At 36.2% G+C, this 14,155-nt stretch overlaps 2 protein-coding genes across 4 annotated transcripts; one reads left to right on the forward strand and one right to left on the reverse strand.

Moving 5' to 3' along the window:
- Positions 1-1,580: 1,580 nt before the first annotated feature.
- LOC141667256 (myb family transcription factor PHL11-like) lies at positions 1,581-5,246 on the forward strand. 3 transcript variants are annotated; one of them, XM_074473670.1, is made up of 8 exons: positions 1,581-1,936; positions 2,672-2,748; positions 2,861-2,921; positions 3,214-3,289; positions 3,563-3,632; positions 3,724-4,121; positions 4,354-4,559; positions 4,798-5,246. In XM_074473670.1, exons 1-7 carry the CDS (start codon positions 1,789-1,791, stop codon positions 4,529-4,531), a joined length of 1,008 nt encoding a protein of 335 aa, XP_074329771.1. In that variant the 5' UTR covers positions 1,581-1,788; the 3' UTR covers positions 4,532-4,559; positions 4,798-5,246. The 3 variants fall into 3 exon arrangements, with proteins under 3 accessions (XP_074329771.1, XP_074329770.1, XP_074329772.1); XM_074473669.1 differs by lacking the exon at positions 4,798-5,246 and having other exon boundaries at positions 4,354-4,701; XM_074473671.1 differs by lacking the exon at positions 4,798-5,246 and having other exon boundaries at positions 1,585-1,936; positions 4,368-4,701.
- Positions 5,247-11,316: 6,070 nt separating this feature from the next.
- Positions 11,317-13,162, reverse strand: LOC141667257 (isoflavone reductase homolog). Its single transcript, XM_074473673.1, has 5 exons — positions 12,731-13,162; positions 12,416-12,656; positions 12,032-12,235; positions 11,755-11,939; positions 11,317-11,505 (listed from the first exon to the last, which is right to left on the reverse strand). Exons 1-4 carry the CDS (start codon positions 13,058-13,060, stop codon positions 11,773-11,775), a joined length of 942 nt encoding a protein of 313 aa, XP_074329774.1. The 5' UTR covers positions 13,061-13,162; the 3' UTR covers positions 11,317-11,505; positions 11,755-11,772.
- Between the last annotated feature and the right edge of the window lie 993 nt (positions 13,163-14,155).

The raw sequence follows: 14,155 nt of genomic DNA on the forward strand, positions 1-14,155 counted from the left end.
TTTAAAGAATGACTATATTTATTTCACATGAGATTACAATAAGTGGATTATAATCATTTAAAAAATGACTTATAAAAGTGGATAAAATAATACACCCCCACCAAGTATTAGAGGAGATTATAATTTTTTTTTGAAAAATAACTTGTAAAAGGGGGATAAAATAATACATTCTCCCACAAAGTATTAGAGGGTATATAGTCATATCCTCTACTTCAACAAAACAAAATTATAATTCTTAATAACCCTTCACTAATTTTTTCACAAAACAAATATGAGATTGAAAAATATAAAAGATTATAATCCAATCATCTACTTAATATGTTATAATACTTCCTCCGTCCTAACATATATATTTCTTTTAGAAAAAAAATTGTCCCGAATTACTTTTCCATTTATTGTTTCAATACAAGTTTAGGGGTGATTTTCCAAAACTATCCATATATTTATTGTTCCCAAAATTTGGCTTTTTAAAATTTAGTTAAATTCTCATTTTTCAATGTTTTAAATAAAGGATATTTGGTGGAAAATCTTATCCAACTAACATTTTACTTAATATGAGTAATTTTTTTAAAAGAGACATATATTATGAAACGAAGGGAGTACTTGATTACATTTTAGATAAATTCTTTTTTCTCATTGTTCAATTCATTCTTACGAGAAAAAACTTAAAAAATCATTTATGGGCAAGTCTAGTATGAAAAATAATCACGAACTCACGTATCACACGTATAAGCATCTATCGTGTCTTTCATTTAGATGGGTTATTCGCGAAAACATCTACTCCCTCCGTTCCATGGGGTTATCTACGTTTGCTTTTTGCACGTATTTCGAGACTTCTATAAAATATAGTTTCGTAATGTTTTTTTCTAATTTTTTTTGAATAAAAGTTTAAATATAAAACTTTTATACAGAAAAAAAATTTTTAAAAAAATTTAACAAAATTATACTTTAAACGAACATTAAAAAGCGTGCTAAAAAGTGATGTAAAGAATTGAATGGGACAGACGAGTAATACTTTTCGGGATAGGCGCATGGACCATGGTGTGTGCACGGGTTGTCACCCCGCCCTAAACGGAATATTGCAAGTATTTTTTTAGAAGCAAGTATGTTTGGTTTGGTTCAGATACTGGACACATTTTTTTTATTAGTGAATACTTATTTTTAAAAAAATAATTACTCAATATCTTTTTAAAAATTAAAAAATTCTAATCCAAGCGGAAGATAGTTGAGCCGTAAAAAGTGTTTAAACCTTGAAAGGCATATTAGGGTCAAATTGATCAAGAAAATTAAATGATAATATTCGGCTAGATCATGTTTCTCAGATTCGTCGCCGGTCTTTCCTCCCCTATGTTGCATAGCCAAATGTAATTTAAATTACTATAATTAAGCACATATATTCTCTATCAAACTATCGATGCATTTGCACTACTTCATGCAAGTTGAAAGAAAATTTGTAATCATAATTGTAAGTGTGTAACAACTCTTTATTGGTTCTTTTAAATTTCTCTCTTCCACTAGAGTGTTTACTTTTTATAGCATTGGTCTTTTTTTATTCCATTCTTGGCCTCATTTCTACTCAAGAATCTATAAACTTTCCATAAATTTCTTGTCAAATGATCGTTTCACAAACACTCGTTTTGTAGAAGCTATGCACTTTTTCACTTTTTGTGTGTGGAATTAATTCTCCACTTGTTTATTATCAAACCTATCAAGATCATTCTTTAAAGAAGCACATATATAGTAAGTGGATGAGTTGAAATTTTAGTGTGTGAAAAGTGATCAAGCAAAATGGAGAGAATGTATAGTGGTAACGGAAGTTTGTATGAATATGAGAGTGGAATTGTGATGACAAGAGATCCAAAGCCAAGGCTAAGATGGACTAGTGATCTTCATGATCGATTTGTTCATGCTGTCACTAAGCTTGGTGGCCCTGACAGTAAGTCCCTCTTTCCCTCTATTTTACCTTTTTTGTATATAATTTTGTTCGCGTTAAGTTTCCAGTTCTACTAAAACCTTAACGTGTTAGGAGGAGCATTTAGCATAATCGTATTCGTTCATGAATGTGTATACAAGTGTTTGTTCGAATAAGAACTATTTATCCTACAAAATAATGTAGACCGGTGATTTGTAACATTGTGACTTGTGCTTACTTCTTGGTATTGTAACTACTGATCTGTAATAACTCCACAGTGTGATTTTGTAGTACTGTGACCCCTGTAGCTGTGTTGATTTTGTGGTTTGTAGCGGAAAGTGAACCTACATTTTAGCTGCCTAACATTCATATTAGGATTTTATTAAGATGGCCTTTGTGTAATTAAGTGAATTGCATTTACCTGATATGGCATACATGAAATTGATAATTTTAGTAGTTAAGTTTGGAACTTGAAAAATCTTGATTATGATACCATCTTGTGGTATTATCGTTTTTGCTATTAAATGCTTAATTGAAATTAATGAAAGGATTAATTCAACTAAACTTTCATTATCTATTGTATTTTGGTCAGAATTGAATTATTAAAGTAGGAAGATACCTGTGTTAGTTAGCTTAGGAACTGTCAGTGTTGTCCTTATAACTGATAGCTATTCTTCTTCTAGTGACTCTTAAATCTGTGGATTAATTAATAAGGTTGATGCAAAGTAACTCAATTCTGAGGTTATCTTTATAATGCAGAAGCAACTCCCAAGTCAGTGCTGAGACTTATGGGCTTAAAGGGATTAACATTGTACCATTTAAAGAGCCATTTGCAGGTATACATTGCATGCATATGAGTACATGTTTGTATGAAATACTTGGACTCATAATCATGTCCTTGCATAAAACGGTGTTATGACAATGTTGCTTCAAACCTTTTGTGTGCAGAAATACAGACTTGGGCAGCAGGCCAAGAAACAGGACACTGAGCAAAATGTTGAGAACAGTGGTAAGTCTATACCATGATATAGAGTATTCAACACTTGCGAAAAGAAATAAAAGAATCATCAAACACCTCCATAAGATAATCCTTGCGCTAAAAATCTCATCAAGATAAAGGTTTGGTCGTCAAGTTGACAGGAGAAAGAATTACCTCTTGTGTTCATTCAGCTAGAAGTTCCTGTCATATTACCTCTGAAACAATGTCCTCATTTTTTTTTATATTTCTGAAGATGATCTCTTTTCTGGACCGAGCTGGACTTTTCTCAGGTTAATTCATTACTTCTTTTTTAATGTTCCAGGAGATTCTTATGGACGTTACAATATGCATTCCATAGGCACGACTGACAACCCACCAAAACTGAACAGTGAACGAGGGTATGTGCTCCAAGAACTCATGTTTTTTAAGTTGTTTGGTTACTTTACCACCATCAGAGAACAAAAGCTCCCAAATCATCCGGAGAACAAGGGTAGACAACAAGTTTAACATATGAAGTTGGTCTATATAACAGCATAACTTGGAAATAGCTTTAAACGTGATTAAAAAGTGATGGCCTAACAATAATAGGAATTAAAAAAAAAACCTTTAGTCTATGCAAAATGCTAATCTGGGTAATTTTTTACTGATGAATCTCTGCTAATACCAAACAGAGAATATTCTCTTGGGAAGACATTAATGTGTGAGATTGATGTACAGAAAAGATCAAAAGAGCAGCTTGATGTACGTACCTTGTAGTCTTTTCTGCTAGCAACTTCCTTTTGACTCCACCTCAAGGTCTTTCATGTGTTAATCAAAATTCATGGCACAACAGGTACAGAAGAAATTACAAATGAGAATAGAAGCGCAGGGAAAGTACTTGCAGACAATACTTGAGAAAGCTCAAACAAACCTTTCACTCGATATGAACAATTCTGGAAACTTAGAAGCAACAAGGGTCCAACTAACCAGCTTCAATTTGGCTCTATCGAATTTCATGGAAAATCTGGATGACGAAGAAAGGAATCAGAACATTTCAGAAATGAAAAATTTTCATGGCAGTAGTAGGAATGCTAGTACATCACATTGCACGGGAGAAGTATCAGAAACGAAAGAAGTCAAGTTTAAGATTGAAGAAGGTTCTATAAACTTTGATTTGAATATGAGAAGTAGCTACGACTTTCTGGGCACAGATGAAACTGTACTCGAACAGAAGCCGCCTGCGGATAGGAGGTAGATGTCAAAATACATATATACATAGTCTCACATATAATTTTATTGACCTAAATGCCAATGTTATAAGCTCTAACTGTGTTGTATTGTGTATTTGGTTGGTTGCTAAATGTTAATATCCTTCACTTATCCTGTTTATATCAACATATTTTTTGTATAAATAAGATAGTCTTGAAATATGAAGATAAGTGTTTAGAACTTAGGAGTATAATACATTACACTGTCATTTTAGATTAAATTTTCCAGGACAGCAGTATATAACCAGCATAAGAATTATTCGCAAGAGTTTTACTTGGACAAATGAGCAAGCCGTGGCAGCAGATGATCATTTAGCACTAGCACTTAGTCTTGGTCTCTTGGGATCTAGTGTGTTATCGAAATTCTTCAACAACAACAGTACAATCCCCTGAAAGAATCTGGCAAGTGAAGAATGGAAAGGTATCACTGTAAGTTGTATTTGTTGGAAAATATGGGTATAAGTCCCATATTGGTAAGTCATATTTTTGAGCATTATGACTAAATGATGTGTGAGATATGATGATATTCTCTTAATAATGGAAATTATTATTTTCCATTAGAATTTGGCTCAAATATTATGGCATAAATTAATTTGATTTTGTTTCAGATTAATTGATATGGTGTATGTCTTGATATATTTAATCTGATTCTGTTTCAGATTATTTATGGAATAGAGTAGCTTGCAAGTATTACACCGATTCCATAATTAATGATATTTAATTATGGAAAAGAGTAGCGCACAAGTCTATCTACACCTATATAAACACCTCTAAGGCGTTAGGGTTAGACACACCAAAAACATATTCGCCTCTAAACACAAATCTCTCTCTCGGTGATAGTTTCGTGCCCGTTCAAGCTCGCTGAAGGTGCTCGTTATCCGTAACGCCGCCGCTACCTCGTTTTATCCTGGGAGGCTATCGACTCGCACATACGGTGAGAGGCGAAATAGCTTTAAGGAGACAGTTTCAACTGGACTCGAGGATCTCTCTTCTGTTTATATCTTTTCTTCCTCCGTTTGATCTCGTTTACTCACGCACACACTTGTTTGATTATTTGTATTAATCGCAGATTGTTTAAACAATCTTAAAGCTATTTCTTTTATATACATCTGTGACTGATACATCTGTATCTGCTTGTTTTGTTGAGTAACAGATCGATGGAGAACCAAACTGTGAACGATTCGATGAACATGACGGCTGATCCCAACGCACAGATCACTGGATCTGATGGGGGTCAAACGCCTGTTGGACATGTGCCTTCGGGACATGTGCCTGTGGGACACACTGTCATTGGACAGTTTAGTGTTCCTCTTGGACAAATATCGGCAGGATTCACTCCTCCGATCATACCTGCGGTGCCTACTGGTGTGCATACACCTGTAGTACAGACGCACATACCATCTGTTCCACCCGTGGTGCCTGCTGCACCTGTTATGCCAACTGTGCCTGCTGCACATGCTGAAAAACCTGAGAAGTTCAACGGAACGAACTTCAAACGTTGGCAACAAAAGATGCACTTTTATCTGACCACGTTGCATATGGATCGCTTCCTTAAGGAAGAACCACCGTTGCTCACTGCTGAGAGTAACATGCAGACTGTGTATGCTGCTGATGCTTGGAAGCACTCCGACTACATCTGTCGGAACTATGTGTTAAATTGTTTGTCTGACTCGTTGTATAACGTATACAGCGCGAAGCCAACAGCTAAGGTCTTATGGGAGTCACTTGACCATAAGTATAAAACCGAGGACGCTGGGGCAAAGAAGTGGATTGTTGGCCGCTTTCTCGATTATAAGATGGCAGACTCTAAGACTGTGGTCAGTCAGGTGCAGGAACTGCAGGTGATCATTCATGACATTCATGCTGAGGGAATGGTCATAAGTGAGTCTTTCCAAGTTGCTGCTGTTATTGAAAAGCTTCCACCTGGATGGAAAGATTTCAAGAACTACCTTAAGCACAAGCGAAAGGAGATGTCTATGGAGGATCTTATTGTTAGACTTCGTATTGAAGAAGACAACAGAGGGTCCGAGAAGAAAGTTAACGTTGCCACTGAGAAGGCAAACATGGTGGAGCATGCTCAAAGCTCCAAGCCCAAGAAGGCTAATTCTGGTAAAGGGGCAAAGCTGGCACCCAAGGGAGGGATTTCGAAGTCGAAATTTCAAGGGAAGTGCTACAACTGTGATAAAGTTGGTCATAGGTCTTCTGACTGCAAGAAGCCCAAGAAGCCCAACAAGAAGAAAGAAGCAAACATGGTAGAGAATATCTCCAAGGAGATGGGTGATATAGACCTCTGTGCTACGGTCTCTGAAGTGAACCTGGTCGGTTCTAATCCACGTGAATGGTGGATTGATACTGGTGCTACTAGGCATGTTTGCTCAGACAAGGCGGTTTTCTCTAGCCTCAGAGCTTCCGATGCTGGTGAGAAGCTCTACATGGGGAATTCAGCAACGTCTACCATTGAGGGTGAAGGCATGGTGATCCTGAAGATGACCTCTGGGAAGAATCTGACTTTGAAGAATGTACTTTATGTGCCTGATATTCGCAAGAACCTTGTGTCTGGTTCTCTGTTGAATAAGCATGGCTTTCGCATTGTAATAGAGTCAGATAAAGTTATTTTGTCTAAGAGTGGTATGTTTGTAGGCAAGGGTTATTTAACTGATGGGCTTTTTAAGCTCAATGTAATGTCCGTTAAGGACGATAATGAAATGAAGAATTCTTCTGCTTACTTGCTTGAGTCTCCTAATTTATGGCATGCTAGATTAGGACATGTAAATTATGACACTTTACGACGTTTAAGTGCAAAAGAATACATACCTAAACTTACTATCGATTCAAAACATAAGTGTGAGACTTGTGTTGAGGCAAAATTAACGAGATCATCATTTAAACGTGTGGAAAGGAACACCAAAGTGCTAGACCTAATACATAGCGACATATGTGATCTAAAATTCGCTCCAACAAGAGGAGGAAACAAGTATTTTATTACATTCATAGATGATTGTACAAAATACTGCTATGTATATTTGTTGAAAAGCAAAGACGAAGCTATAGATAAATTTAAAATCTATAAGGAAGAAGTTGAGACACAACAAACTGAGAAAATCAAAACGATACGAAGTGATCGTGGAGGTGAATATGTTGAACCGTTTGGGGAATTCTGTTCACAACATGGTATAATCTATGAGGTCACTGCACCATACTCCCCTCAGTCAAATGGTGTGGCTGAAAGGAAGAATCGCACTCTGAAAGAGATGATGAATGCGATGTTGTTAAGCTCTGGGCTCCCACAATCGATGTGGGGAGAAGCCATCTTAAGCGCAAATAATATTTTAAATATTACGATGCGCAAGAATAAGGATGTAAGTCCTTATGAAATGTGGAAGAAAAAGAAACCAAGTTACCAATACCTGAAAGTGTGGGGGTGCCTTGCAAAGGTACTGATCCCTACACCGAAGAAGGTGAAGATAGGTCCTAAGACTGTGGATTGTGTCTTCATCGGATATCCTCCACACAGCACTGCATATCGGTTTCTTGTTCATGAATCCAAGATTCCTGATATTCAAAAGAATACCATTATGGAATCAAGGAATGCCTCATTTTTTGAGACGATGTTTCCCTGTAATCCAGGAAACCAACAACCTACGACGTCTAAACGATCTCACGAGTCTGTAGATGACGATAATGAGAGTGACGAAAGTGAAGACGAAAATGTGGGGGTAGTGAGAAGGAGCAAAAGACAACGAACGGAGAAATCCTATGGGTCTGATTTTATGACCTATTTGCTCGAAGAAGGTGACCCAAAAACTTATAAGGAGGCGGTTACCTCACCTGATGGGCCTATGTGGAAAGAGGCCATCAAGAATGAAGTTGATTCAATTATGCAAAATCATACTTGGGAATTAGTGGACTTGCCAACTGGTTGCAAACCATTAGGTAGCAAGTGGGTTTTCAAGAAGAAGTTGAAAACTGATGGCACTATTGATAAGTATAAGGCCAGACTTGTAATTAAAGGATACAAGCAACAAAAAGGCCTTGATTACTTTGATACATATTCTCCTGTAACGAGAATAACGTCCATAAGGATGATGTTTGCTATTGCTGCAATGCGTAATCTAACTGTACATCAAATGGATGTGAAAACAGCTTTCCTAAATGGAGACATAGATGAAGAAATCTATATGGAACAACCTGAAGGGTTTGTTGTCCTAGGACAAGAAAGGAAAGTGTGTAGATTGGTGAAATCATTGTATGGTTTGAAACAAGCGCCTATGAAATGGCATGAAAAATTTGATGAGGTCGTGCTGGCCAATGGTTTCAAAATCAATGAATGTGATAGCTGTGCCTATTACAAGGATAACGAGAACAGCTATGTCAAGGAGAATGACAATGGCTATGTCATGATGACACTATATGTAGATGATCTACTTATTGCTGGAAGCAATGATAAAGTTATCAAATCTACAAAGGACATGTTGAAATCAAGGTTCGACATGAAAGATATGGGACTAGCAAATGTAATTCTGGGAATTCAAATTTCTAGAACATCAGAGGGTCTCGCATTAAGTCAACCACATTATGTTGACAAGATCCTTGAGAAGTTTCTTAAGGATGACTTTGAGAAAGCTAGGACACCTGTGGATATGACTTTGCACCTATCCAAGAACAAAGGTGTAGCTGTTTCCCAATTGGAATACTCGAGGATAATTGGTAGTCTGATGTACCTCATGAGTTGTACAAGACCAGACATTGCATACTCAATTAGCAAGTTGAGTAGGTTTACGAGTAATCCGGGAGCTGATCACTGGAAAGCGATTATAAGGGTACTAAGGTACTTGAGGGGAACTCGAGACTATGGACTGCACTATGGCAGATACCCAGCAGTATTAGAAGGATATACTGACGCAAATTGGATATCTAGCAAGAAAGCACTTAAGTCTACGAGTGGCTATGTGTTTACATTAGCTGGAGCGGCAATATCATGGAAATCCTCAAAACAAACGGTGATAACTCATTCCACGATGGAAGCTGAGTTTGTGGCACTAGATAAATGCGTCGAAGAGGCTGAATATCTACGTCAGTTTCTGAAGGATATTCCAAGATGGCCAAAGCCTGTAACTGCAATAGGGATTCACTGTGATAGTCAATCCGCTATTGGCAGAGCACAGAGCACGATGTATAATGGAAAGTCTCGTCATATACGACGACGACACAGTTCCATTAGACAATTGATCTCAACCGAAATTATCACTATTGACTATATACCGTCAAAGGATAATATCGCGGATCCACTAACCAAAGGGTTATCAAGAGAAGTGGTTGAGAAATCATCGAGAGGGATGGGCCTTAAGCCTATTGCTTAACGGCATCATGGTGGACACCCAACCATTGCTGACTGGAGATCCCAAGAACTTGGTTCAATGGGACAACTAAATCATGATGACCAAATCACTGTGGGGGTAACCCCTGGCCTGTTCCTATGATGAGGAAACAGTGAGACCCGTAAGGTACGAGGTTAAGCTTTGAGCTTTTAATGATCTTTGATGAATACATGGAGCTCAGGAGTGAACGCATGGAATTCAGTTGAGTAAACGCGGGTTACTTTATAAGATAAAGATCACCTATGTGGGAGAGAAGTGGGGCCGCTTCAAAGGAGAATTGCGAGGCACAATTCTTTAGAAACTTCTGCAGAACCAGGACGATGTTCCATGGCCAAAATGGATATACTCATGAGAGCTGAACGAGTCAGAAACGATATAGTGATAAGTATATCATCGTTTACATAAACGGTCGAACAGTTCAAGGACAAGCACGTCTACTGTCTACCAGTAAAGTCGGTATGCTTACTCGAGCGAAGGTTCAAGGAGCATTCTCTACCTATCGTATGCTATATCTGATCGAAGAAACTATCACCAAGTTAAACTCCGTGTCTGTCTGTCTGTCTGGTGTGTGCTACTAAGATCACCAATCTCACCCATGTGGGGGATTGTTGGAAAATATGGGTATAAGTCCCATATTGGTAAGTCATATTTTTGAGCATTATGACTAAAAGATGTGTGAGATATGATGATATTCTCTTAATAATGGAAATTATTATTTTCCATTAGAATTTGGCTCAAATATTATGGCATAAATTAATTTGATTTTGTTTCAGATTAATTGATATGGTGTATGTCTTGATATATTTAATCTGATTCTGTTTCAGATTATTTATGGAATAGAGTAGCTTGCAAGTATTACACCGATTCCATAATTAATGATATTTAATTATGGAAAAGAGTAGCGCACAAGTCTATCTACACCTATATAAACACCTCTAAGGCGTTAGAGTTAGACACACCAAAAACATATTCGCCTCTAAACACAAATCTCTCTCTCGGTGATAGTTTCGTGCCCGTTCAAGCTCGCTGAAGGTGCTCGTTATCCGTAACGCCGCCGCTACCTCGTTTTATCCTGGGAGGCTATCGACTCGCACATACGGTGAGAGGCGAAATAGCTTTAAGGAGACAGTTTCAACTGGACTCGAGGATCTCTCTTCTGTTTATATCTTTTCTTCCTCCGTTTGATCTCGTTTACTCACGCACACACTTGTTTGATTATTTGTATTAATCGCAGATTGTTTAAACAGTATTAACATTCATAATTATAAGTACATCCCCGGGAAATCTATTCACTTGTAAGACTGGAGTCACTAAGGAGTTCGGGTATCGTACCCAAGAATGCCAAATCTGTTTTCCGAGCAGAGCTTGATCACAAGGTTTTTTTTTTAATCTTTGTCGCCCTTTTCCTAACCAGTCATGAATTTCCCCAATTCTTTTGTCGTTAAAATGAATTAGACACGTTTTCTTGCAACAATTTCTGAATGTTGATAGTTTTTTAAAGCCGAAAGTGTAGAGTTTAAATTCAAGATTAGAATTCAACAAGAAACATAGCCCGTATGACTCGTGTGTATTCGATTATCAGTCCCTCTTTTCAGAGTTAGTTAACCAAGTATAGTAGTTCGAGAGCCTGCTTTTCAATGTTGGTTAAACAACTATAATCTCATATCTTAAACCTCCTTTTCAACATTGGTTAAACAACTATAGTCATATCAAGTAACATACAAGTAAAGTAAGACATATTTGTGAATGTCAAGCAATGTACAAGTAGAATAAGACCATATAGTATTTGTTTGTGACCGTTTATAATTTAGAGCAGGTGAGGTTAATGTATACTGTCCTTGGCTCGTACTAGCATTCTTGAAGAATTTTTGAACAGCCCAGCTTTAGAGGAGCATTACTATTATTTCAATAAATATGAATACCAAGTGTATAATAATTGCATAAAGTGCACGGGACAGCAAATTAGGGAATTACAGTTGAAGTTTGTAGCAGGGACTGTTGGAAAAACTTAGAGAAAAAAAGAAGACACCTACATTTTGCAGAGAACTTGTACTGCTATATTTTTTGTTTTCTTTTCCTCTCAAACTCTCTCTTGAGGTTCAGTGCAAGTTCAATGCAACCATTGCAAAAAAAAAAAAAAAAACAAAAAAAAAAAAAAAAAAAAAAAAAAAAAAAATATAGCAGTACAAGTTCTCTGCAAAATGTAGGTGTCTTCTTTTTTTCTCTAAGTTTTTCCAACAGGGACGAGGTTACAAATTAAAGAAAAAGTTTTAAGTAGGAATCCATGCGAGTGTAGTCAACTTCTGGATAAAGCTCAGAAGCTTCTTCCGACCCATCTTCTCCAATTTCAAAATTTGTTAAACAACCTTCATAAAATATGTGATAGAAGTGTCCTACTCCAACTTGAGAAGCATAATCCATTCCTGCATTTTTCATTTTATCTTTTAAATCAACTTAAAATATATACAAATGTGTGGATATGCCTTGAATGTATAATATGTTCGTTGATTGTCACCTTTCATGGAAGCCAAGAAATCCTCAGCAGAGATGTTGAGTTTCTTCAGCTTATTTCCTGAGAGACTCTCCCACTTATCAATCAGCTGCTTCTGAGAAAGAATATTTTCCTTTGGCCTAATGTACATAGTCTTGTTCAACGTACGAGGATCGTCAACACTCTTAATCGTATACGTAGCAATATCATCTTCATCCATGTAAACCACTGTAATGTATAATCATAAAATGCAGTTCAGATTTTGGTATGTAATTAAAGATATGTATTTAGTAGTATTTCACCTAATTGTTACATTGACATCTTAGGTAAAGCAGCCCTCAGGCTCCATCTGATCTTCTCACCCTAAAACGTAATTTCCATAGAACACGATTCTGCATAAACATATACCTTTAGCATTGCCATCACCGTATAAGCACACTTTGTCTTTTGGAGGAAGGAGGGTGCCAAGTTGGGAGAGATTAGGAACAAAGTAACCGGCAAAGCAATTGGCGGAGACATAAGTAAATGGAATTTTAGCTTCTTCTATTGCTTTCCTCACCACCATCTTCTCATCAAATGTTACCCTTCCCGGTTCAAGAGCGTTCATCATTCGTGCAGGGTCCATACCAAACTCAGACGGCAAGAAACGCTACATTTTTTGTTCTAGTCAAATTTCGCATTACAATTTATAATAATATCATGACCTCTGTAAAATATACACACCTTAATGTTCCCAGCTTCTTTGATGGCATCAACAAGCTTGAGCTGCATGGTTATGTTGTGACTCCGAAAATGTACCCCGGACATGGTACAAATGACAACATCAACCTGTTTAACAGCGTTCACCAGGCTCTGGTGATCGAAGAAGGAGGTTTCGATGAGTCGAGCCCCTTTCTTTTTGAACGACAACAATATCTGCAATTTATCGATGTCTAAGCCTATCTCAGGGCGTTGGAGAACATAGGTAATGTGCCCTTGAGCTATGCTAGCCTTTACAATTCTCTTGCCAATATAACCAGTTCCACCTACTACAAGAACTCTGCTTTTCATCATTGTCTTGTAGATTTTCTTTCCTCAAGTTGGGGCTTACAAGCATGTAAAACTCAGATTATATATACAAATTTAGTACGGCCTACTTAAGGATTAAGTTTAAGGATTAAGTTTTTCTATAATATTGTTATAAGTTGTATTGAGTGATACTTACTTCTGTTGAATATGCATGCTGTGCAAGCTACATAACATGGGTTTGGTGGCTTATAATTACTGGTTTAAATTGCACCAATTTGTTAATATTCAAATAATTCTAAAATTTTGTTTGTTCTTTTGTATAATAAATTTAATATATTTATATAAATATATAATAATTATAATTATAATAAAAATAAAAAAAATTAGGAAGAAGTTATTTTATTTTAGTATGATAAATTTTGATTGCAGTTTAGCGGAATAAGAAAATTATATCTAATAGTTTAACAATTTATTTTTATTTTTAATAATTTAAATATGGATTAATTGTTGAATCAAAATATATACCATTTGATTATTATATTATAATATAGATTATCACCAAAAAAATATATCATAGTATAGATTTAATGGGTTTGGTGTGAGGAAAAATATTGGTACTAATTAATCGACTTGAATCTATATAAAAAAATTAACCGACTTGAAGCTCACGTAAAAGTAGAATATATTCCATTATCGAGCTATAGATAGAGAGAGTAGAGATGACAAAGATGATAAATTGGATAATAGGTTCGGTTTGAGATTAATTCAATTTTTGATATTTATATATTTGATCAGATTTTATTTGATTTCGGTCTAGTTTCGATTTTCAATCATTTGATCAGTTAGTTTTTTTTAATTATAGATAATTCACAGCCGTTACGTTTTGGATGTCTAGTAAGTAAACCTTACGTGTAAACCGCATTTAAGTGGCAAACTCTGATTGAGGAGACATAATCAAGCATTTTTGATTACGAATTCGGTTATTGGGGAAAAATCAATATACTTCTAATGTCGATCAAATTCTTCCCCCGTGGGTCAGTTTCGATTTAGATCTGATTGATTTCAATTATAATCATATTCAAATTATAGTTAGTTAAATTTCAGATTAAAATCAAATTAGATTGGATTAAGATTTTTTAA

Source organism: Apium graveolens, chromosome 6, assembly GCF_009905375.1.
Source record: "Apium graveolens cultivar Ventura chromosome 6, ASM990537v1, whole genome shotgun sequence".
Taxonomy (NCBI): domain Eukaryota; kingdom Viridiplantae; phylum Streptophyta; class Magnoliopsida; order Apiales; family Apiaceae; genus Apium; species Apium graveolens.